The sequence below is a fragment of the Chiloscyllium plagiosum genome, chromosome 35, assembly GCF_004010195.1.
Source record: "Chiloscyllium plagiosum isolate BGI_BamShark_2017 chromosome 35, ASM401019v2, whole genome shotgun sequence".
Taxonomy (NCBI): domain Eukaryota; kingdom Metazoa; phylum Chordata; class Chondrichthyes; order Orectolobiformes; family Hemiscylliidae; genus Chiloscyllium; species Chiloscyllium plagiosum.
In genome coordinates, this window is record NC_057744.1 from 20292197 (window position 1) to 20317694 (window position 25498).

A 25498-nucleotide genomic window follows, 5' to 3' on the forward strand; every position below is an offset into this window, starting at 1 on the left:
TGCAAAATTTCCTTCAATTTCTAATTATCTTCATTGTGCCCAATGTGTGAGCTAACATTTACACACTTTTATTACAAATTCTAACAGAAATGTTGAGACCATTCACATCTCTGAGTCAGCACCTTGTAGGTTCAGGGCACAGTCTTGGTCTTCATCACAAAAAATAGCTCGAGTGCAGAATTTATTAGAGGTGCAGTGAGTAAGCCAAAACATTTGAATTAGGGCCAATGTTGGTTTATTCTGGTTTGAAGAAAATATGAATGTCCATGTGGCGTCTTGGCCAACCTCCATCTCTCAAATTTCGGTCTCACTAAAATGAGGTAAATTAGTTGGTCATTGTTTGGTAATTGAATTAATTAAATATATACGAACATGATAAGATGCTACATAAATGTAGAATACAAATATACATAATCTTCATTCTGCTGAAATGAGTGATTCTCACATTACAGGTATTATAAGGTGAAACTAGCCATGAAAGCATCAGTTCATGTAGAACAATTGTTCTACCCCTCCAATGATGTGAATGATGTCTCAGAGCAGTGGTACCTGCAATAGAACAGCCATACTCCTGAGGGGATAGAAGATGTCTTTAATTATGTCTTTGTTAATTATGTAAGGTCAGATTTTAAGGGAACAGAATTTATTTCAGTTTCTGCCTCGGTCTTTCCACAGTCCAGGGGTCCCAAAGGCAAGTGATTCTGGGGAATCTGCCTAATGTGGCACTGCTTGCCTTCCTGCTACTCACTGCTCCTCCAGTCTCAAGTTGTTTTCCTCTCACATTCACTGCATATTCGTCAGGTGCAGTTGTGTCTAGTAACAATAAGCACAGAAGAGAAGCTGTGAGTGCAGGAGCAGTAAGAAGGTGAGCAGCAGTGAATGAGCTCTCAGACTGATCAGACAGTAATTTATGATCAGCAGCTGTTGGCTAAAACACTGCCAGATTGGGAGAGGTCAGCAGACTGCTGGGTGCGCATGGTCTGCTTAGCCAAGACCATCATCCTGGTATAGTCATCTCACAAAACTACAAAGCAGTGCATTGGGTTAGGGGATTAGGAGGAGGGACTGCTTAGTGAATGATTCAGGAGAGGAGATTTGGGAAAAGAGGCTTCAAATGGTTGTGTTCCAACAAGTAATTACAATGTTGGTAAGTAATACATTATTATAGACATACATTTACCTGTAATGTGTAATTATAATAGTTTATGAGACACATGGTCACTAAATCAGTAGTTTGTATGGCGTATGCAGAAAATTAATGGATCTGAACAGAGGTATAAGAAAATTGAAGTTTGGGAACCACTGTTCTAGAACACAGCTTTGGGAGCAAAAACACATAATGATCTAACCTTAGTTTCCCAGAGTGCAGTCAGCTGAAGCTGACCTTTTAACTTTACCTTCTTTTGATTAGGGTGGAAGAACCTTTGAAACTCCGATGGTTGAAACTTATGCTCTGCAGCTTTCACAGGAAGCTTATGGTTGCTGTTTGCTGCAGGACCTTGTTACATAGGTTGGTCTGCTCTATAGAGGATTCTACATGCACAGTGCTGGTGGCAGAGCCCCAGCTGCATCCTGTCCATGATTCTCTCTCTCTCTCTTCATTTTAATGGGCAGGATAACCACTACAGTGAGCAGGTTAGGCTCCTTGCTAATAGTATACATTCATATATTGGTCCTTAATGTCCAGAAAGTAGACTATTGAATAGTGTAATGGCTATAACATTCTAAATTTGGATAATATATTACAACAGTAAATCATCAGGAAATTATTTGCTGTTAAACCCTTGTTTAAGTGCCACTTACGCAATAAATGCTGGACTTTGTTGGGTGATTTTAATGGAAGAAATAGCTTTCAAATAGTTAGGCAGGTGATAACATCTCCAATTTAGAACAGTGCTCAGTCATTATATGGACAAGCACATCCCCTGATGTCATAATGGCAATTATACATGGCTCCCTTGCATTGTCTGTTATCACAAGTGACGAGTTATCGTTGAAATTGCTGACAGCATTCAGATTCTAATCTACATTGTAGTCTACTCACAAATGCTAATGATGCTAAAATTACTGTCTGCCGCATAAGTCTCAGAACACCATATACACTCCTAAGATATTCTTCTGTCTTCTACTTTAATGAAAGCATTAATCCATTTGTTTAAATTAATTGGCTCATCTTTTACAATAATGGTTTTAGAACTCTCAGGCAAATGCGTTAAGCTCTTTTGCACTAATACTACAAATGGTCATTCTAATCCATTGTGATCATTAGCAAACCTCAACTAAACCAAAACAAATCAGTTATAAAACCTGATATGAGTGCTTGATAAAGGCTAAATCAATCTGTTTTATGATCATATTTGTTTTTGTAAATCAAAGTGTACAGACCAGGATAACCAATCACAAAATTGCATTCAAGAGCCAATCCAATGCTGTATGCCTCTTCACGGGATAAGTAGAGGTGACCAAAAATGCTACTCCATTCCATCACAGTGATAGATATTTTGATCAGCCTTTTTGAAGAAAAATTAACTTTCTTTAGCAAATCTGGAGGTTATTTAGAAGGTGTACTTTTAAATACATATTTCCAAATTAACTGTATCCTCTATTCTGAACTTAGAAGAGTTCAGAACTTGTGGTAAGAATATAAGAACCAGGAACACATCAGTTTCCCCTTCAAAAATGCTTTACGTTTAATACAGCCATGGTCAATCTTCTACTTACAATTTCATCTTCTCAAACCATCCAATATCCTTTAACTTCCTTAGTATCTAAAATTCTTATTAATCTCTTTTCAATATATTCAATGCCTGAGCATCCTCAGCCTTCTAGGATAGTGAACTTTGAACAAAGTGATTTCTCCTCCTCTCAGTTGTAAATATTCATTCTCTTAGGTGAGGCTGTTACCCGAGTTCTCAACTCCCCAGCCAGGGACAAAAGTTCTCAGCTTGTACCCTATAAAGCCTGTGAAAAATTGTAGTTTTGATTTCACTTCTCATTTTACTAAATTCCAGGGAATATAGGCCTAGTTTACTTGATCTCTCCTCATTTCCTCATCTCAAGATTCTGTCCAGTGAATAATTATTCCACCAAAACTAATACATCTTTTCTTAGCTAAAGGCACTAAAACTTTGTATTTTTCTTGAAAAAAAACGAAGGGAGTGTAAAATTATAATAAGATCTCTTCAATGTTATATATTAATCCCTTTTTAATAGAAACTAACATTCCATTGCTATTCAATTGTCTGCCATATTTGCATGTTGTCTTTCTGCATTTCATGTACTAAGGCACCCAGATCCCTCTAAACTGCAACTAGAGTTTTTGAATTCCTAAATTTATACAAGTGCTGCTAGTGGCTTTGGAACAAATCAGATGGTCCCATATATGATTTGAATGCAAGTCATTCCAGCTCTTCTGCCGACTGAGAACTATTGTCTGTTTAGCCATGTATTTCATTTGAAAAAGAGGAAGAAAGTTGGCATAATCCAAATGAACAGAGTAAATATTCTGCTAAATAATTTTTGCATGTAATTTCTGTGTCAAGATTTCTCCCTTACAAATCAAGTTTTAGGTTATCTGAGAATGTTCAGATTCCAATATCTAATCAAAGGAAATTGTTGTCAATCCATATATTCAACCCTGATAAGCAAGAAGCATTACAAATCAACTGCAACAATACAAATTATTTCTGAAATTTAGAATTACCGCTATTCACAGGATGAATCAACAGATTAATTCTTTCCCGAAGCCTCCTCCACATGTTGAATGAGAAACTATAAAATGGCCTTGAAAATAATTTTGAATGGTTATTAACTGTTCATTTCTTTATTAATTACTGCTGCTAACATTCTTTAATGCTTCATAATGACATTTTAGGGATGAGCTAACTACTCAGCAATCAAATAATGTATTAATGTTCTGCTCAGGCTCATGCCAAGAATAGTACATAAAGTAGGTCCAAACTGCCAATGTTACTGTGACAGTAATTGGATATTCAGAAGTTGTGTTCTAGAAACTTAAAGTGTGAGTCTGAGTTTTGACACCAAGGCAAATTTATGCTATCTCCAATTTCCAGTCAGTTTTTTCCTCATCCCAGGTATGTTTAGTGATCTCTAACATATTTGCATCTTATTAAGGTACCATCCATTCACCATTGTACATGCATACGTAATTTCATATTGACCATTTTTAAAATGGTGGCGTTCACCTTACACATTGCTTTGAAATTTCCATTTTTGGGTAAATCAGAATTGGCCGCAGGCTTGCGAGCAATTCAAAGAACTGAATATTTCTACTAAGATGACCAATTCATTCCTTTTTTAACCTGCTACATTTCTGTCAATCCCGAGACTCAAAGGCATTGTGTTTTATTTACGTAGACAAGGTGTAAAAGTTTCGTTCAGTTTTGTTGAAAGAAGAAAGCCTACTTTTATATCACTGGGTATGTTTTCTTGTTACTTAATTATGGTTATACACCATTCAGTCAACCTGTTCCACAGGCTTTTGACATGCTCAAGGTTTAAGTACAGTGAAAAGAATGATAGTATTGAAAATGCTGCTTCAGCTCAGGCTGCAAATAGGTTACTATATTTGTGTGTAATATAATCCAAAGATAATGTTTTAAACAGAAAATGAGTTTCTAGAGAATTATAAGGAGTTCATATACTTTGGCTTTGATTTGGGAGTTGGATTTGGCAGTCTGTAGCTGAATTGTTCAGAATTTCCCACAATGCTGTGTTTTTAAAAATTGTTTGAATCCCACATTGAGCGACAGAAGCTGCTAGTCTTTGGTAATCGAAAGAGTTTGTGTGAAAATTAACTTTTGTGAATCTCAGATCAGTTTAAAGGACAAAGGAGGCCCAATCCTGGACGTCAACAGCTCTGTGGTTTATCTTGATCTTGGATTGATGTTGCAGTTAATAATATTCCACATCCACGAATCATCCCTGTAGTGTCAGATCAATGTTAAGTGCTAGTGATGTGAAAGAAGAGTAATTCTGTGTAACACGCATCAATTTTCTATGAAGATACACATTTTGAAAAAATATTGAACTTCTGGAAAAAAGCAAACATTTAAAAGTCAACTGGAAAAAGTAATATTCATGTATTCGGTATTATAGTCAGCTAGATGACTGAAGCACTTGGGAATCTATTATCATGCATATGTATCAAAACTTAACTGGCAAATCTACAAAAGTGGAGCTTTTATTTGCCTTACACAAAGTCTATCCTCCTTCCTATCAGCATCATTGACATCTTGCCTAGCTCTAGAGTCAAGGCTTAGAAACCCTTGCCCCTGATTATGTGTGGGACTACTGCTTATATTCAAATAACATTATGTCAGTCACCAAATAAATCACTGGCAAACTTGCCATTCTTGATTCTGCCAAACCCCCCTTAGAACATTGAGTGACAGAAGTGTGGCTGAATGAGAAAGGTACAACCCCAATATGAATGGCTTAAATTTACATGCTCTAGCAGTAAGTCAAGGTGTCTGGTGAATCCTGCTTCAGGCATCAGTTAGCCAAGAATACAAAAGCATACCAACTCAGATCCAATTTTCCTTCACAGGATTATTATTTTGAATGTAAGCCCATCCGAAAGGCACTCTGATTACCTCCCTTTCACATAATAAGTATAAGGCTGGGCTATCTCTGTCATTTCAGTAATGATGTTCCCCTCACCTTCCATTTCTTTTTAACTGAAGTTTTAACTGATGCCAGGATAACCTTGAATGAATGAGGCTGAATGTATATATAGCCAGGGAAGGTTGGTAATTACTAATTAGCAATAACTACTTGTTTTCCAGCTACCAGACAACGTATGCAATAATCTTACAAGCATTTAAACAATGATGGGCAGGCAATGTCTTTCTGACCCATCTGGTATATCTTTCAGAGTTGTGATACTTTGTTTATCACAATAAGTGCACTTTCTACTCCATCTGAAAACACAATCTCCTGGGAAAGACAAACCATCAGATCAAATCCAGGCTAATTCCAGGGGAACAAAAACAGGAAATTCCATTCTTAGGTAATTAAAAATAGTCTAGCAGGTCACTCTGGCCCTGAATTTCCCGCCAATGCTATTTCTTGGAGAAGTTGCTGTCCATCCAGCCAGGATCCGCTTTGGCTCTCATTTGTAGAAGACAGAGATGTGCTCAATCTCCAGTAAAGATTCTTCGACATTAGAAAACATAACTGTTAAATCTCATTATGTTTCTTAACAAAGAAAGTTGCTGACTGTACATTCAAATGTGTTATATATAAAGATGGGACAATGAGGGGCATCCATCACAGTTTCTTGTCCTATATGTATATCACATTTATATTTCTTATGCGCAGAACATTTACCTTCATCTTTAGATCAGACATAGCAACATGATCACTATTTTGGATGAAACTGATTTGCCTCCTTTTTTCACTGTCAAAGCAAAAGAAACTAGATTCTCAGTCATCTTCACTGTGATTGTGTGAAAAACTGCGCCAACACTGCATTGAACTTATTCTATATGTGCAATGGATTTGTCATTATTCCCAGAATAGCTACTTGATGTGAAGTCACCTGTTAGTGAATGGTAAGGCTAGCTGCTCTGAGGCCTACAGCAGTGATGAGAACACCTATTGTTGCTGGTTTCTGTGAGTATTTGTCATGCATACAAGTCTACAGTCTGATAACTTGCTTTTCCAAGAATTAGGAAAAAGAAATTTACAACTGTATACAGAGATCATCAAAAATTCCTCTTTAGTTTTAAGTCATAGCATAAATAAATAAATGGCCTCACCAGGAGAGGAGCAACATATTCTATTTTTAATCGGTCATAGCTATATCTTGTAAGATATCTGAGAAGGGGCCAAAATATTTACACCTACTGTGAATTACCAATCCTAATGTAGATAAAGTGGACCAGCAGTACAGTCAGAAAGTATTGCAATCTGGAACATTCAGCACAGGTCACCAGGGCTCCTCTCACACAGTTTGGAAGACTTGTATTTCATTGACAGCCAAATGAGAATGTTAGGCTGGCTTTTAGTTTTCCAGTGAAGCCACCAAGGTCTGTGGCCCAATTATTCATATACACAGATACCTTATGTGGTTTAGCAACCTTAAATAGACAGGATAATAGTTGCCTTATGCACTCAATTCTCAGCTGTATTTATTGGAATATTATTAATGTCACCTTAAGTTGCCCTGAAAAAGCTCTAAGTATTTATCTTCAGAGATAGGTCCCATTAGCAGCTATTGTTTGTTCATAGCAGGGATTCTATTATTACTGCTATGGTAATTCATTACACTTGGTAAAATATTTAGATTTGTTTCCATTACTACATAGGTATTACATTGGTAACTGCTATACCTGTCCACTTGCCCTTACCATGAAGATCATTCCGATGCTAAACCATTTGGAGAGTGAACTTAACTGTAGACATCAAAACCTTAGTATCAAAGGAAAAACATGCATGGGCTTGACGTCCTGAAATATACCCACTAATTGTAAAATATATTCATAGGAGTCTATGCTAATAATACTTTTGCTCTAAATAATGTGCATTCAGAAATGGCTAGAATAATGAAACACAAAGTCAGGAGAGATGAGTAACTGTCTCCTGTTTCTTACATCTACTAGAAACTATAAGTGAAGTAAATTCTGGTAATACTGTGTTCATTTCTTAATGGACTCTATCCCAAATGGAAAAGCTTCCCATAACATTTTCCTAATTTCTTTAACCAGATAATGCATAAGCATACACAGTGTGAAGCCTGGAATATTCACACTAATTCCAGTTGGCAAGGCAACTACTATGGAATATCAGCATTTTTAGACTGACATGGGAAATGGTGCTGCTTCTGTATGTCGATATGACCAAGAATTTTTTTTTAACTCCTAAAATGCACAAAGAGAATTAAATTGCATTGGTAATCAGATGCCAATTATCAACAATTTTGTAAGTCAGAATTCATTATGAAGCCTATCTGAAGATGCACAATATGTAAATGAAAAATAAACCAATAAGGACACTTGAAACTTTAATCGAGGTCACTGTAAAATAAACAAGCTATGTATGGTATTGAATATAATTGGGAAGGGACTACAGAAGGACACTGTGCTTATAAGTTTGTGACTGCACTTAGAGGCTGTTGATATATCTTCTGTCCTTTCGATGAGAAGTAAATGTCAGCCAAAATGCTTTGGTTTATTATTGCTGAGTTGAGTTGGTCCTTTGCCACAATATGAACTCGAGGGCTCATAGCTCAGGTCTCCATTCAACCGGATACAATCGATCAGGGTGTGATAATATGAGTTTGAAGGTTGACATTAATCAATCTTGAAACGTTCTAACCCAAGGCTGCCTGAAATTCTCAATCACTGCTTAAGTGTTCCATTTTTCTCTTCTCTCTGTGAACTCTTTTTCAAGTGAGTTGCAGGTAAAATTATCATGTCTTGTCATTGTGCTTGAAAACTCCGTATTGTTTTCTTAAAAATGACGTGAAAGTGTCTTTTTGTTTTGTTTAAGATCCTGTTCCATTCTCATTGATGTCAGGTGCAGTGTACACAGAACCCACTGGCATTATTGAGCATCCTGCTCTTGTATCTGAATGTCTTCATTCGTTTAATGAATATTCTTCAAATTAAATGGATCATTCAGAGTCTTAACTGCTTTGTTTTTGATTAATCTCAGCTATCACGGCAGTGTTGTTGTGACCAGGTCCTCAACACCTCAATAGGTAAGGGTTGAATCCATGTCTGAAAGGTGGGGGGGGGGCAGCAGGTGGGGCTTTTAAACTCATTTTTCCTTTAAAGGGGAATACAATACTTGGAACGTTCTTTGCCTGCCATTGCTTTCCACTTTTACATTCAATTTTACGTCATTTTCTTTGTTTCTGTCTGATTTTTCCTTCATTACCAACTGTTAAATTCTCTGCCTTATTCAGCATCCAGACAAGTGGGCTTAGAGTTCACATCATGAGCTTCCTCACAGGCCCAACCATGTTGCTACAGGCTCCTCTGTTCAAAATGGGCGTCAAATTGGTTAATGTTTTTTCTTGTTTTATTTTCCTCTTCCATGTTTAACCATTTCACCTTTTCTGGTGATAAGGTATTTCATTAAAAGAAGAAAGCCTTCCTTCTGGGACCTGGGTAACATCAAATAAAAGCCACTATAGATGTTTTTAGCAGATTGGAATGCCAGAACCAACCAGGCAGAAAATAAATGCCCGTGACCATTGTTTTGTGGTCTTTTCTACCTTTACTGTTGAGTAAAAAGAGCCAGGGTGGCTCTTTTCTGCTTGAGTACTACAATGTTCAGTGGACAGGATAAAACTGTAAGCCAATGTTGGCAATGAAATTTTACCATGAATGACATTTGGAAAGCCAGTAATATTTTCAAGAAAACGATGCAAAATCTACCAACAGTCAGTTACCAAGGAAAATGGAAATATTTTCCCAATCAGAACCTTTTTTAAAATCATGCTGCCATTTACATGCTACAATATAATGTGTTTAAGATAACTCTTTATTCTGATGTTCAAAGTGACAGATTTTTAGTGAATATGTCATCATGAAGATGCAAATACTTTAAAATGGGGATTTCCACCAAGTATAAATTGCACATTCTAAGACATGCTGCAATTCAGATATGACTTTTGAACAAATCAGTCTTAAATTCCTGATGGCACAGATTGGTGGTATTTCTCAGGACTGTATCTGCACCAATCATGTGCCAAGCGCATGTTGGAAAAGCTCTTTACTTTTTTATCATTCTGACCAGAAATGTTTCCGATGATAATATGTTGTCCTCTATTTATATTGCTGTTTCAAAGTGCCTCTATTTTTCATGACATAACTCACTTTTGATCCACTTGAACTGTCATCTTTATGGTTACTTCTAGAGAGGAAACAAAAATCACTCAAATCTTTTGCGTTGTTGAAAATTCAAGTATTCCCCTTTAAAGTCACATCTGCTCAGGCAATGCATGCTTCCGCTAGTTTAACATTGTTGCATTTGTCTTCTGAGTTGCTCAATGTGATTGTTCCTAAGCATTTCCCCCTAATCCTGCCATTTCTCCCCCTTCTGTCAGCATGGTGAAGCCCATTGTAGATAAATATTTATGTTCTTAGATGCAGTGTAATCATTTACTAACTGTCATTAATTTCACATTGCAGCAATTTGTTAGGAACTGTCAAAGAAATTCAGTGAAATTATTTTGAACTGATGAGGTGATATTGCATAAACTGAATAAGCTGTCTGTGATTGATGGGTCTGCTGAAAGTAAAGAGGTTTTGTCTTTCTAAGTCATAAAAATAATGCACTGTACCTTATGGAAGCAGCATAGATTTCAAATAAGCAAATAAAATGGCACCTAAAATCATTACTCAAACAAATTTGGCAATCCAATCCACATCACAGTGTATGATGTTACCTTTCTATTCCATCTTGTGTGAGAGCCATTTTTCAATCCTGCCGAAAGACGGGACACTCCTGTGAAAGCATGACCAATCTATCCTTCAGACTAACTAACAAGTTTTCCACATGATGTAATGAAATAAATATTAAAGGGACTGGACAGCACAGATTATTGGAACACTGTTATTTCACCTCAGTGATGAGATTTGAATCAAGGCCAAACAAATGAATGCTTCCTTCTCTGATAATCATTCAAGGAGTCAAAATAATGCTGTAAATGCCTTGCAGAAATGTGTTGTAAAGTGTCCCTTAAAATTTACTTCCTACAGTGACGTGACTTGTTTGTAGCAAGGGAGGTTGTTTAACACTAAAACTACACATGTGTGATTATTAATAGCTGTATACTTTATGTCCAGTGAATTTTATCTATTCAATTTTAATCTTTACTATAGGAGTTTGATACAGAGTAGTAACTGTGTCTGAATGTTATTTAAAAAGAAAAGGTTAACACTGTAAACAAATTTACATTTTTTTTCTTTGGGCAATATCAATGAGTCCTGGTTGGTTTGTATCCAGCATTCCCTGTCATGATGAACCTTTAGCTTCCTTACACATCTGTAGATTTGACTTTCCATTTGTACTCACAATTCCCTGACAAAAAGAATGTTCACACCAAATTGGGCATCAAAATAAATGTTACACAAACAATCTAAGGTTTATTATTTTTCTTAATTTACAATTTTAAAATAGAATAGTGTGATTGACATGACGGATCACATTATCAGTAAAACTGATGTTATATGATTGACATACCTCTTTCAAACAAATAATTTTTTTAGTAATTTTATAATTATATTTCTTCCTATCTTTTGCGAGGATTTACTTCATGGTGGGGTACATTTGACAGCTGATGAACACGATCCCGTGGTCTTTCTTCATATAAGCTGAGTAGTGAATGTCAAGGAGCATCTTGGTTATGTGGCATCACAACCAAATTGAAATTATTTTCCAACAGACTTGATCATTATACACTTTCATCCCATTTACATTAGCAATTGGGGTGGATTCAATTTTGAAAGTGGATGCGTGCTGAATATCCAAAGTACGCACCTATAATAGGTGCTAGGCCCTTCGTTTTTGGAAATCAGGGTCCTAAGCCTATCCTGTGAAGTCAATTCCACTCAGTAGTCCTTAATTTATAGCTATCTTCTGACTGCACACTAAGTTTCATCATTCCTGTTGTCTGCAGAATGGCTAAGGCGTTAGTTTAACTTCAATCAGGCTGGTTCCTAAGCCACCTTATCTCTCTTCCCATAAGCGTGCATTTGTACTGGCTAAATATCCTTGTAAAATCCTATCTAGTCTGCCCTCTAAACTACAGAGTGTACCACCCTCTGTGCTACCATTTGATATAGTGAAGCCAATTGGCATTGTGACTTCATAAATACTGCCTTCTTCCAGGTGCTGCATCTAGAATTGAGAAAGAAAGGTCAACATTTAGCGTCAAGAATAAGCAGAGATTAGTGCTAAAAGAATGTATGTATCCCAAGCATGCCCTAACTTTAAGAACATGTGCATCATGATGGAATAGTAATGTTGGTATGTGAAGGATATCAAAGAAGTTGAAGCAAGTGATAGGAGAATGAAAAGTTGTGGCATTCTGATCAGAAAGCGTTCTGCAGTGATTGAAGAACAGGGCTTGGTAATCAAGTGATAAGAAATAGGGGTTGAGTACCAGAGCAGCTAGTACATGATTAAGCAGAGAACAGTGAGAGGTATGAGATAGGAACGTTACATTAGCAACTCTTGTTAAGTCATTGCAGTTTTTTCTCAATTACAATTAAACATACAGGGATAAGCTCCTAGTACTGGCACACTGCCAACTCTGTCCATTTTTCACTTAATCATTATTGTAACCTTTAGGAAGCAAATGACACCCTTCTTGCACAATTCCTCTGCCAACACAGTTGTCAACATTTTCACTGAAGCCCAAAGTCTATGGCGTCTTCCTGCCTCTCCTCCAACTGCCATCTCAGCCAGTTGAATTAAATGCCTTTGGCCACAATCCAGCTCACCTTCAAGAGGTATCATTTGCCTTTTAATAGCAGAGAAGCCTGATTTTTCTACTCATCGTTAGCTAAATTATCAACGAATAGCATTAGCTGTGCTGTTAACCTCAACATTTTTTATGATGCGAGGAGCTAAGACCAGATACAGCACTGCCTCTGACTCACCATGAGCTATGCTTTAATTATTGTATATGGTGATCATTTTGTCCATCAGATGTTATATGTTGTTGTCCTAAATGTAGATTCCTGCATCGAAGTATTAAAAGATTCAGCACATTGGGCTATCTGCTCTGTCCATTCAGCCTCTACTTAGATTAGATTCCCTACAGTGTGGAAACAGGACCTTCGGCCCAACCAGTCCACACCAACCCTCCGAAGAGTAACCCACACAGACCCAATTTCCCCCTGACTAATGTACCTAACACTATGGGCAATTTAGTATGGCCCATTCATCTGACCCACACATCTTTGGACTGTGGGATGAAACCGGAGCACCCGGAGGAAACCCACACAGACACAGGGCGAATGTGCAAACTCCACACAGACAGTCGTACCGTACCGGACCGGACAGTACCACCCCATTACCAGCCTTATGGCCCTTGAATGGCGATACAATAGCCACCATAGCAGTATAATATATGCGACATGTCTTCTGTTTGAAAACAATGACTTACATTCTTTAGATTAGATTCCCTACAGTGTGAAAGCCGGCCATTTGGCTCAACAAGTCCACACCGACCCTCCAAAGAAAAACCCACCCAGACCCATTTCCCCATAATAGCAAATTCACTAGTCTGAAATTTATGTTTTAAGAAGTCATGAGATCTGTAGTAGTTTTTGATAATTAAGATCACTTTCCCAATTAAAAAATGGGATTGGGACCCTTGTTCTTGGACACTGATACTGCTACAATGCATCACTACGAATGTAGTAGAGTGGTTTCAATTTTTCAAGCAACATAGTTATTTGTAATTTGATATAAACTTTTTTGTTTGATATAAACATTTTTGTTTGATAGTATGCTTGAACAAGTTGCATTGGAGTTACAATGGAGTAATTCACCTCCTGACTTCCCAAAGCCTGCCCGTCATCTACAAGATACAAGTCAGGAGTGTCATGAAATATTCCCCACTTGCCTTGAAGTGGGCAGCTCCAACAACACTCAAGAGAGCTTGACACATTGCTGATGAAGGGCTTATGCTCGAAACATCGATTCTGCTGCTCCACAGATGCTGCCTGACCTGCTGTGCTTTTCCAGTACCACACTTTTTGACTCTGATCTCCAGCATCTGCAGTCCTCACTTTCTCCCACTATCCAAGATAAAGCAGCTCATTTGATTGGCACCATATTTACAAACATCCACTCCCTCCACCATTGGCAGCCAGAACTCGTAATATGTACTATCTACAACATACACTGCAGACATTCACCAAAGATCCTTAGGCAGCACCTGCCAAACCCACAACCACTCCCATCTAGAAGGAGAAAGGCAGCAGATATATGAGAACACCATCATCTTCAAGTTCTCCTCCAAGCCACTCACTGTCCCAAGTTGGAAATATATTGCTGCTCCTTCACTGTCACTGGGTCAAAATCCTGGAATACCCTCCCTAATGGCATTGTTGGTCAACCCACAGCACATGGACTGCAACAGTTCAAGAAGGCAGCTAACCACCACCTTCCCAAGGGCAAATATGGACAGGCAATAAATGCAAGCCAGCCAGTAATGCCCACATTCTACAAATGAATATAAAAAAATTCTTGTGCTCACCAAGTTAAACACTGGACCAGTTTGGGCTGTCGTGAAATTTGGTGGAGCAGGCTATGGTAAACAGTTTGAGTCAGAATTCATGGGGTTTGCATGAGAATTTAAAATTTGCAGTCATGTTAGATAATTAAAAAAGCAGATTGTGAACGTATCCTGTACATGAAATTGGAGGCATAATCCTGAGGTTTAGCTACATAAGCAATCGCCGTAGGAGGATCCCTGTATTCACTTCTGATTCAATCACTGTTAATGTGGAAAATGATTTTTTTTTCCTCCAGCATTATGTCCCTCACTTTGATGAGTGCATACAAGCAACTAAAAAGAATGTTGGCTTCGTTTGAGAGTGTTCCGGCAATTAACAGTGTTGTAAAATTAATAACTTTTAGATATAGTCAGGAAAAATGGTCCAACAGTCAAAAGATTCATTGAGAAGTTCGTATGAAGCATGAAGTAGCAATTTTCAGTCAATCATCTCATCTTTTTAAACCTCTCTTTGCAGGTCCATGGACGCCCATTGTTTTATCTGCCATCACTTTGTGACATTGAAGTGACCCTGAGTAATGATAATAAAAGTAGACATTCTGGCCAATTCTATTACTAGCAGAGTATTGCAGAATAAACTTTGGCAAATAGGGTGCAGAACTGTGTACTCTTAGAATTTAATTATGAGCCAGGATCACTTCAAGACTCCATTCTGATTATAAGAGAGCCTTATTTTAAGATCTTCTCAGTCATAGCCAATAATGAGGTCCATTATCCCATGGAGGGTGGTGGAAATAATGGAAGCCCCAGGTGGGCTCTGTCAATGTCATAGAGGAAATGTGATGCAGTCTCTGAAGAGGTTAGAGTCTATGGGACAACCAAGAGTGTGTACCCCATTGAGGCCCACAGCTCCAGGTTGTGTTGCCAGTGAAAGGTCCAGGTTTCCTGGATGGCATGTCCACTCAGCCCATCGGGCACTTCAGTGCAAAGATGATGTACCTACCTTTGTCAGATGGATGACCACTGCTGTTGGCGAGCTGCCACTGGAAAGATTATTGAAGTAGGTTAGGCTGCTGAACTAACACTTTTCTTCAAAATTCCTCAGTGCCCAAGCTTAAAAACCACTCCCATAAGAAGAGCATTAAGAGCCATTGGAGTTAGAGTTTGCCTCTTTAAATCATTTGAGTTGCTCTCATTAGTTACAAGGCATGAAACTGAAAATAATAAACTTACCTTCTTTTAAAAATAGTGACATGCATCAGGCAAGCATTTCCTTTGATGTAATATTTAGCCAAATGTGTAGTGCTGGAAAAGCGCAGCCGGTCAGACAGTATCCGAGGAGCAGGAGAGTCGATGTTTCAAGCGTAAGCTCTTCATCACATTCCTGACGAAGAGTTTATGGTTGAAACGTTGACTCTCCTGCTCCCCGGATGCTACTTGACCGGCTGTGCTTTTCCAGCGCCACACGTTTTGACTCTGATCTCCAATATCTGCAGTCCTCACGTTCTCATAATATTTAGCCAGTTGGTGGACCAAGAGTCTTAATGCGATTGTAATTCTGTCATTACAGTTTTACTTGAATCAGCAAATGCAATACCTAATACAGAATCATTGCAAATACATTCAGGTATAATGACAAGAGAAATGGAAGAAGTAACTAAAGAAGCTTAATTGGCACATTTGATGGTTTGGTCTGTTCAGCAAGGTGATAGTTTGGTTTCAAGAAATGAAATTCTTTTTCAATTCTTGCAGCCAATGGAAGCATTAAATGACCCAAACTAGGAATTGCACAGATCAGGAGCAAAGCAGAACTACCTCTTCCTTGCCTTCACCTCAAATCAAAAGGACAGGCTGCAGGAACAAAGTTATTTTTTAAATGTCTTTGTATCACTGTAAGTGTATAAATGAGATCACTGAAATGCCCTTTCACAGATGCATCCCACAATAAAGCAACAAAACAATAATCACTGACAGAGATTTCTACTATTTAGTGGGATTATGCACAAGTTTTCATCTTGGTATGTTTATGTTCATATTTCAGGCTTTCATTACAGGGAAGTGTCTTTCAACTCATTAACCTTGATCAGATTCAAAACAAGGTCCTGTGGATGAAAACTGCAATGGGCTTTCTCCCTACACATCCGTCCTGTATATGTGTTCATTAAGCAAGAAATCACATATGTTTTACTGGATGAAAGTTCATCACACCATTTCAAAAGAGTTGTGTTGAATGAGAGTTTTCATGTGTCTTTTAACTATTGAGTGCATACTTGTGAAAAAAATCCTGTAAATAATTTGTACAAAATGTACATTTTAGTTCAGTGTGCTGTGCAGAAAAAAAGATAACATGGATGCGTTTTGGAAGAACTCTGTGGCCCATATACATAGATTATGTTGAAATATTCATAAACAATTTGAATATGCATACAGCTGCAATGTTTCACAAAGTAGCTAAATTCTTTACCCATTAATTATTGTATTTACTATTACCAGATCAGTATTTCAAGACACTTAGTTTTATACATTTAGATATTAAGTAGTTTTATATTCTACTTGAGGAAGACCTCCTCAATGTTTTTTAAAAAGATGCAACTGAGATACTGACCAGTATTAAGTCATATGCAATCACCAAGTTCAATTTGCAAAGTGATATCCATGATAAATGTTGTCTAAGGGTGTTGTACTTCATTGACCTTCCTTAAGTAATGTGTACAGCATTGGGGAATTGCCGCTGGAGATTGATAATATGGCAATTTAACACCAAACGTGTCGCACTGAATTGCTTTACTCTGGGCACTGACATTACCAACCTTGTTTAGATTATCAGGTGATAAAAAAAACATAGCACCTGGGATGAAGCAAATATTGGACTGAACAATGTCATGGCAATTTTAAAACCAATTCACCTGTCAGGAAAGAAGCAGTTTTGGATATAACGCTGAGTAGAGCCCATTCTATCTTGTTTTAGTGTTTGTTTAGAAATGGAGTCCAATTATCAGGTGATGTACAAAGCAAATATTCCAAATAATCCCTTTGGCTTATCGAACAAGTAAGTTAGATGAAAATTATTCCCAAAAATCCAGATTTACGGCAAATAGAACAACAAGGTTTACATTTATTTTAACACCACTGTGCACTCCTGAATATGATAACTTAGTGCAGTTGGTTTCTGTTTACAGTCTGGTTTAAGTGGTTACCCTTCTAATAAAACCTGACTATGGAGAGGGAGGATCACAGATATACCTGATCCTATCCTCATCTGTCATGTATGCACCCATATGTTTTGAGAAGTCATTGCTCTGTAATCAGGTGTTAATTATTTTCTTCCATAATCCAGTGGCACTAAGGCTAATTGTAAGGCAAGTGAGATACTAACTCATGTAAACCGTGGACCAAATTTGAGATCTTATTGATTTGTATGTACTTATTGACATCGCATACAATTTGCTTTCAGAATGTTATAATTATGCGACAATAATATATTGAGTTTCTGGTACTATGATGCTACTATATTGAAGGTGGAGTAGAAAATTATATGTTCATATAATTTTGAGTAGTTCAGACCTTGAATATTGTTGAAAAACAGACAAATGTTGTCAAGGCTTTTCATCTTGCACTCATCAGGACAATTTACAAGAAATAATAAGGTAAAAGGAAAAAGTATTTTCTACTAAGAAGAGATTGCTGATTGATTGACAAGTGGAATGTAGTAGAGGTGGGTGCCATGGTGGCACAGTAGCTAGCACTGCTGCTTCACAGCACCAGAGACCTGGGTTCAATTCCCACCTCAGGCAACTGTCAGTGTGGAGTTTGCATGTTCTCCCCGTGTCTGCGTGGGTTTCCTCTGGGTGCTCCATTTTCCTCCCACAGTCCAAAAATGTGCAGATTAGGTGAATTAGCTATGCTAAATTGCCGTCGTGTTAGGTGAAGGGGTAAATGTAGGGGAATGGATCTGGGTGGGTTGCTTTTCGGAGGGTCGGTGTGGACTTGTTGGGACGAAGAGCCTGTTTCCACACTGTAAGTAATCTAATCTAATTCACCAGAGGTGTTACGATAGAGAATGCACCAATTAGCTAATGTGTGACAATTAATTATCAAACCTTGTTTAAATCGGATCCAGGCAGGTTCACTCTGATTGGTAAAAATGAACCAGAGAATAACTATCACCTGTTGAGTTGAAACAAGTGTATTGTGTACACATTTTTTTCCAGACTGCAACAAACAGGGTCTTATTTATTAATAAATATATATCTTGTGTGTAGCCTCTAGTACAGATAAGTGCACCATGCTGCGAGCCCAACTGACAATCTTATATAGATTTAAGTATCATTTTTAGCACACAAGATTATTTAGCAAATGTTTTTCAATCACAGAATCATACCTAATATTGGACACTATGTTTTGCGTTTTGCAGTCACAGGCCAGTACCTTACATGTTGTGAACAACCCAATCTTACATGCTGTTTGATGTGAGCTGTCAGTCTTTGGTACTTTATCAAATTAAAATGTAAAATTTTGTTAAAATGTTACTTAACAATTAATTAAAATGTTGTTTCAGTTTTATACTGATATTTCTTGTAATTTAACTTGATGAGTATAAATGCAAAGCTGCGATAAAATCTGTCTTTTTTTTCCAGTAATTATGAGGCATTGATAAAGATGCTGCTGTAAAAATGGTGTTTTACAAGCTGAGGTTTCTCACATTAAAATAATGTATAAGTCATTTTTAATTATCTTATTTATGTTTTCCTCATATTTAATTTCAATAATAATGTCATAATCATCATTGATTACCATGACATCATCAGTGGGACAGTCCACTAAGCAGGGGATTGGAGATATTTATTCAAAATGTATAACTTGTTCATTTTAAGGCCGTTAATAGGAGGTTCACTTTCAATGCAAGGATTTAAGTAAAGTAATGCAGATTCGGTTTAGCTCTGACATTGGCCCAACATTTGTGTCAGCAATGAATGTATGATTCCCACAGTCAAATTGTCCCATAAATTTCTTAATCTGTGCACCTTTGAACAAAAGTTCAAAAGCAGCTGTCAAGAATATGGGAGAGAAATTTAAGTGACCCTCATTTTTGGGCCACATTTAGGACTGTGCAGTCTGTTTGCGCTTCAGCCTTGAGGTCCAAGGCCATCCTGGATTATGTCCTCAGATATTGTTTTTAATAAATTAGTCAAGCTGCCATCACAGAGCACACCTTCACACACTGTGTGCCTGTTAGGAGAAATTCATCTTGAGCTTTATGTCTTTCAGTCAGCCAAGGTGATATTTCACAAACTGTGTGTTGTAAATGATCTCCATTCACTTGCCATTTATTGCTTCACAATATTTTTTTCCTCCTCTTTAGGTCCTTCCACAGCACTCAGCATTGCCTGCTGAGAGGCAGGGCTAGCAAACTGCATCCAGGTATCTGGCCATGTTACTCTCTAACTACCCACTAGGTGAGGTGTTCACAATTGTCTAGTATGACACCCTACCTGTAAAAAAACATTTCAGAGATACCCAAACCTCATTTGCCATCTCTGTGCTCCCCCCACACTACCAACCACACTCCAAAAGCAAATCATTTAATTACCTGATGCCAAATATTGTTACAGAACACCCACATCCAAACACTCAATCACTCAGTTTGTTGGTAGATCAGTCTCTGAGCCTGAAGATCCTTGATAATTGATATAGACATCTGTATAGGCTAAATGGTGTTCCCTAATGAACTGTCACTTCTCATATTGATGTGACAAAAGCAACAGGAAGTTGTATCATAAATTTTGAACTAAACTTAGAAGTGTGTATGGTGTTCCAATACAAATATCACATTGTAAAAAAAAAATGAAAAGATCCATTCACAGTTCTCAATTTCTCATCAGTTTCTAAGATGTATGTATAACTAAATTTAATATTGCAACAGTGTACATTACACCTTTCCTAGTTCTTCCTTTTGAAGAACCAATGTTTCCAATGAGGTCATCCACATTTCTTTTAGCATCTCAATCAGTAGACTGTTGGGCCTTCTTTGCTAAGAATGTATTTGAAGCAAGTATACCCTTGCAATGAAATAAACATTCTCAAGAATTCTATTTCTATTTCAGCTGACCCTCTGACTAAGAAAGAGATAAGATTTTCTTTATGGTAATCCACACTTCCATGTTCTGAAGCCAGTGTCGGTGCTGCTGGAATGATTAGAAACAATGGGTAAAATTCATCAGAAACGATAACCCTGAGTCAATTACACTCCATGCAATTTTTTTGCTATTAACTTCATATTCCATATCTAATACAAAACATTACAAACTGTAAATTTAAAGAAAATATTTGGTTCCATTAACACAAAACTGGCTTTGTTTAAGAATTGGCCATTTTCTGAAAGTCTTTTTGCACTTTGTAGTATTTATTGAGTCTATTTACATTACACAACTTCATACAGAGTAATCTGCATTCCTAACACTGTTCTGAGGCCAGTCTCTAAGAGAAACTGAGATATTACGGTGAGGTAATCTCTGACTTTTATTTCAGGGTTGAGTGTCAAAATCTTTGCTTGTTTTTAATAGGGGTTAACAAATGCATGGTGTAATTGGTAGCTTTACCATTATACTGAGTCTGATTTGCAATATGAAAGGGAACTCACAAAGTGCCCACCTGCTTCAGATGTTGTCCCCGTTTGATAAGGAATTTATGGACATTTGACTTAAGTAGGTCACCACCAACCTATCCTTCATGATAGAGAACCTATGCCCTCATGACAAGTTTATCTTGCAGCTTCCTGCTATTAAGGTTTCAATCCATCAAGCTGCCTTGCTATGAACCTAGCTGACTTTATAACTGGTCAAGTCAGATCTCAGATAGGAACTTGGCTTGATAGATCATCATTGTATTTCTTTTCATTTTAGCGATGGTCTCTCACTGAAATGTAAGCATACAATGCTGCAGAGTTTGCTTTAACAATAAAAACAAAAGTTATTACAAAAGAAATAATGATAACATTGAATAATCCAAACTATCTACTAGTAATCCAAATCAAAATGTTTTAAACACACAATAGTGTTAATCCCAACACGTTCCTTTATCAATTGAAAAGCAGCTTTGGTTTAGTACTCAAAGTACCACTCCTGGTACACTTCTCAAAACACCCCTCCTACTTCAATATCCAAGAACAGCTCTCATATAATTCTAACACCAGGATCCCTGTATCTAACATCTATTGGTAAGTTTAAGTCACTTGGAACTGCAATTTTTAGACTGGAGCTGTGATAGCTTCTTTTTGGAGCTGCCATACATCTGAGTTTCAATGCATTCAGCTTAAATAAACACTTGCAGGTTTTTATCCCAACAGTCCCAGTCTGGACCAAAACTAACTTTGACCAAGGTAACCTAATTTGGTAAATCTGTTATTCCATTTTTGGGAGCTCTGCTGTGTTCAGCCATCCTGTTCCAAGGTCTTGTGGGACTAAAACACAATCCAAGTTAAAAGTGCAATGAAATGATTCTAAGCTATACGCTTTCCACTTAAGCTTATACAATGCCAGATTCCGAAGTGCTGTGACTAACCTTTGAGGCCCCATTATTTACAGTGCTGAGCCACAGATAATAAAATAAAACAAACTTACAGCCATGTTCAAAATTGTTCTTAAAATAAATCATTGTGGTTATAGAAAAACTTACAATTTAGCTATTGACTTCAAACACACTGAAGAAAAGCCCATCAGTCACTAAGTCAAAGACAAGACCCAAATTCATCCAAAAAATCATTAAAAATTAAATAGATAATTCCAACAGTTTACATCACAATTAGGACATTTATTCGGTGGCTCACGACTCTCCCACTATATGAGGGTAGGAACACAACACTGTGGAGGTGGCACGGGGGCAGAGGTCTGTATGTTACTAGAACTACTGGCTGGTAATAACGTTCCCTACAATCAGTTATCTGCAATAAATGTATGATAGTCAGAAATAAATCCAGTAGGAAATTCAGGAGACACATTTTCGTTCAGAGAATGTTTTGAATATGGAGTACTTCACGTGACTCACACACGCACATACAATTAAAAGAGGAACTAGAAAAATGCATAATAGAGAAAGAAACAAGATCATCCTGATAGGGTTATATGTAGCCAGATGGGAGGAGGCTTATCTGCAGCATTGCAATGGATCAATTGTAACAGTGTGGTGACTCCTTGCAATTCAATGCAATTGGAGTTGCACAGTGTTGAGGGTCTTGAGAAGGAACTCACACTTTGGTACTCCACAATATCACACAATTGTTTGATTTTGATCCTACCTTCAGTACTTTTGCACCATAGCATGAATTATAAATGCAGTTTTCTTTTTACAGTAACACTGTGGTTGAGCAGAAAACATAAAGAAAAATATTTAACAAAGTCACCAGTTAATCACCCATAGTGTAACAGATTGAGTAAAGAACTGGCCTAACATTCAGGTCAAGTAGAACGAAATGATTTAGGGATAAATGCACCAAGTTTGGGGTGCACGGTGGCACAGTGGTTAGCATTGTTGCCTCACAGTGCCAGTGACCCAGGTTCAATTCCTGCCTCGGGCAACTATCTGTGTGGAGTTTGCACATTCTCCCCGTGTCTGTGTGGGTTTCCTCCGTGTGCTCCAGTTTCCTCCCATGGTCCAAAAATGTGCAGGTTAGGTGAATTGGCCATGCTAAATTGCCCGTAGTGTTAGGTGAAGGGGTAAATGTAGGGGAATGGGTCTGGGTGGGTTGCTCTTCGGAGGGTTGGTGTGGACTTGTTGGGCCGAAAGGCCTGTTTCCACACTGTAAGTAATCTAAAAATAAAGTTATGGACAGAAGAAGGGGAAGAGCCATATAGCAAGGTCAATGTGTGAAGGAGAGTGGAGAGCCAAGAAATTGTTTCATGGGGTATGGTATAGGTGACCACAAAGGTGCAAAATGTCAATTATATTTGAATTTGAATCAAAAACATTGTGGATAGATAGAAGCAGAGAATGCTGAGGAATGTTAAAAATCCAAAATGATGTTATGTGTTGTGAGGAAATAGTATGCTATGAGTCATCATATGAGCACCTTATTGAGGAAATGAAATAATGCTTTATCACACATTAGTTTTATAGATGAACTAACAACTGTGATTGCTGTGGGCGCAAAACCACATTAGTTTTTGTAAGTTTAACTTTTGGTGTCAGCATCATTTACAATCATAGAATTAATGGCAGATATGCAATAAGCTAATACAAATGGAATGTTGCAGCCTACCTATTGCTTTAATCTATGTTTAACTGATGAACGCTAATTGGCTGCAGTGTTCCCTTAGAAACTGACACCTTTCTCAAGTTAATGAGTATAATAAAGTAGAGGAAATACTTTCAGAAAATATAGAATCCGATTTGATGGTAATGTTGGATCTTCCAGCATTGTATATTATCTTCCGTTCCAATCCCTCTGAGGTAGACTCACTCATCGATTTGCTGCTTCCAATAATGCCATTGTGCCCAGCATTTCATTTATAGTCTTAACGTTGACTTGCTCTAGTACTTCTCAAGACTGAAACTACAAAAACTTAATTAGTTTGATCAATTTCCCCTGCTTTCTTCAATGCTAATTGCTTAAAATATGTTTACCCAGTTTGTGTCCTCTTATGTCCATTGAGTTGTAGAATTTGGGCTTACACCAATGTTTGCTACCTGGCCTCAGCAAGAGGAAAGGCAAGATAAAGTTTAGGAAAAGCCCGAGGATTCCTCACACCTAACTCAAGAACAATAAAGGCAGAGGAAAAGCAGCCAGACATCAAACGGCCTTCATTTGAGAATGTGGTTTATGGCAAAGGAATAGTTTTAAAACAGAAAACAACAAATATTGAAAGAAAATAGACAACTGATGAATTGAGTCTCAAAGGAGACTCTGAGTTGATTTATAGCGCTCAATCACCAGTGTCTTCTCAGATTCTGTTTCAATTGATTTTATATGCATCATAAAAAGAATTTCCAGAATGCAAGGCTACAAAAAAGGTAAAAAAATTGGACACTACGGCACACTTTGTGGGGAGCAAAACTGTGCGGCCAGATCCAATCTCAGGAACCAGTGCCTTCAACTCAAAGACATGTGACCCTTTTACAGTATCTGCTTGAGGTGCCTAAAATCCATAAATTATATATGTAAGGCACCTATTGCCTGTTTTCAGTCATTAGGCAGGAATTGGTTGCTGATGAACACAGGAGGTCTGTCACATTTGAGTTGCACATGATTTGTGGTTTCCCTTCCCTCTTTATCGCTAGCATGCTCCCCTTATTTTAGGACTTGCCTTCAAAGCCATGCTGAATGTGGAGACACAACAAGTGCTGGCAGCTCAACCAAATTAAACAAACATGGCTGAGGTTCAATCTCAGGTAAGCCTGAGGCCTCAATAATGCATGCATCTGAAAATGAGCCATAATGATTTTCTATCCAATGTTCTTTTCTATTTACAGAGAACCAGCTTCAGACAGGGTGACACAGTGAGTTGGTCGTCACTTTCCATGTTTGCTTTCACAGTTCCTGACATGGTGACTCCTAGATCTCAATTTTGTTTTCTTTTGGTGGCGAAATACTCATCACAAAGCGAGCATTTTTCCATGAGAATGGAATAATGATGCCCAGATCACAGTCCCTGTCCTGCAATATCAAACAGTTGATCAGCAAGTGGCATTTCCCTAGATCGGGAGGTGCATCATTCAATGCATTCCTTTTGGGTAGGCTGAATAACCTAGTCAAAGGAGGTAAAGAGGGAAGAAAGTGAGAAATGACAAAAAGCATTTTAAAAACCTGGTTAAGTTTGCATAACATGACAGTGTGGGATACATTTTAAAATTGGTTCTACTTGATTGAATATCTTAGACCCAGTCTACCCAACCAATTGGTTGAGGTTTAGTTCAGATACTGGAGCTATAACATTGCAAAGAGTTAATGCTTTACTTTATCATGTTATCATCAGTGATTGTAGACAGTTTTAAGTGAGATTGCCCAAGTGTTGAAGTTGAATTCTTCCCCATTCTCTTCTCTCTTGATCCCACAGGAGGCCTCCAGATACACATGGTGCGGCTGCTGTACCTGAGAGTTTCGAAGTACTGAGATACCCACGAGTGCGAAAGCCCAAGAAAGCACTGCAGCTCACTTCAAAGGCACGACAAAAAAACAGTGAGTGACATGCTGAGCAGAATTAGGGCTTAACATTCAATACCTTTGAAGAAGATCTGAGAATGAATGAGTAATGCATGGAGACCCTGCCAACAAGTACTTCC

The 25498-nt window shown here is 37.7% G+C and overlaps 1 protein-coding gene across 6 annotated transcripts in view; it reads left to right on the forward strand.

Moving 5' to 3' along the window:
* igsf9bb (immunoglobulin superfamily, member 9Bb) overlaps nt 1-25498 on the forward strand; it is a 648281-nt gene that overhangs the window by 609908 nt on the left and 12875 nt on the right. For 2 of the 6 annotated variants that reach the window (XM_043676763.1, XM_043676764.1), the window contains exon 19: nt 25273-25394. In XM_043676763.1, coding sequence (XP_043532698.1) covers nt 25273-25394 — 122 coding nt within the window. Of the gene's footprint in view, nt 1-8679; nt 8726-16265; nt 16351-19586; nt 19646-25272; nt 25395-25498 lie in introns of those variants that run through there. The other 4 variants (XR_006309379.1, XR_006309378.1, XM_043676765.1 and 1 more) reach the window with 4 other exon arrangements.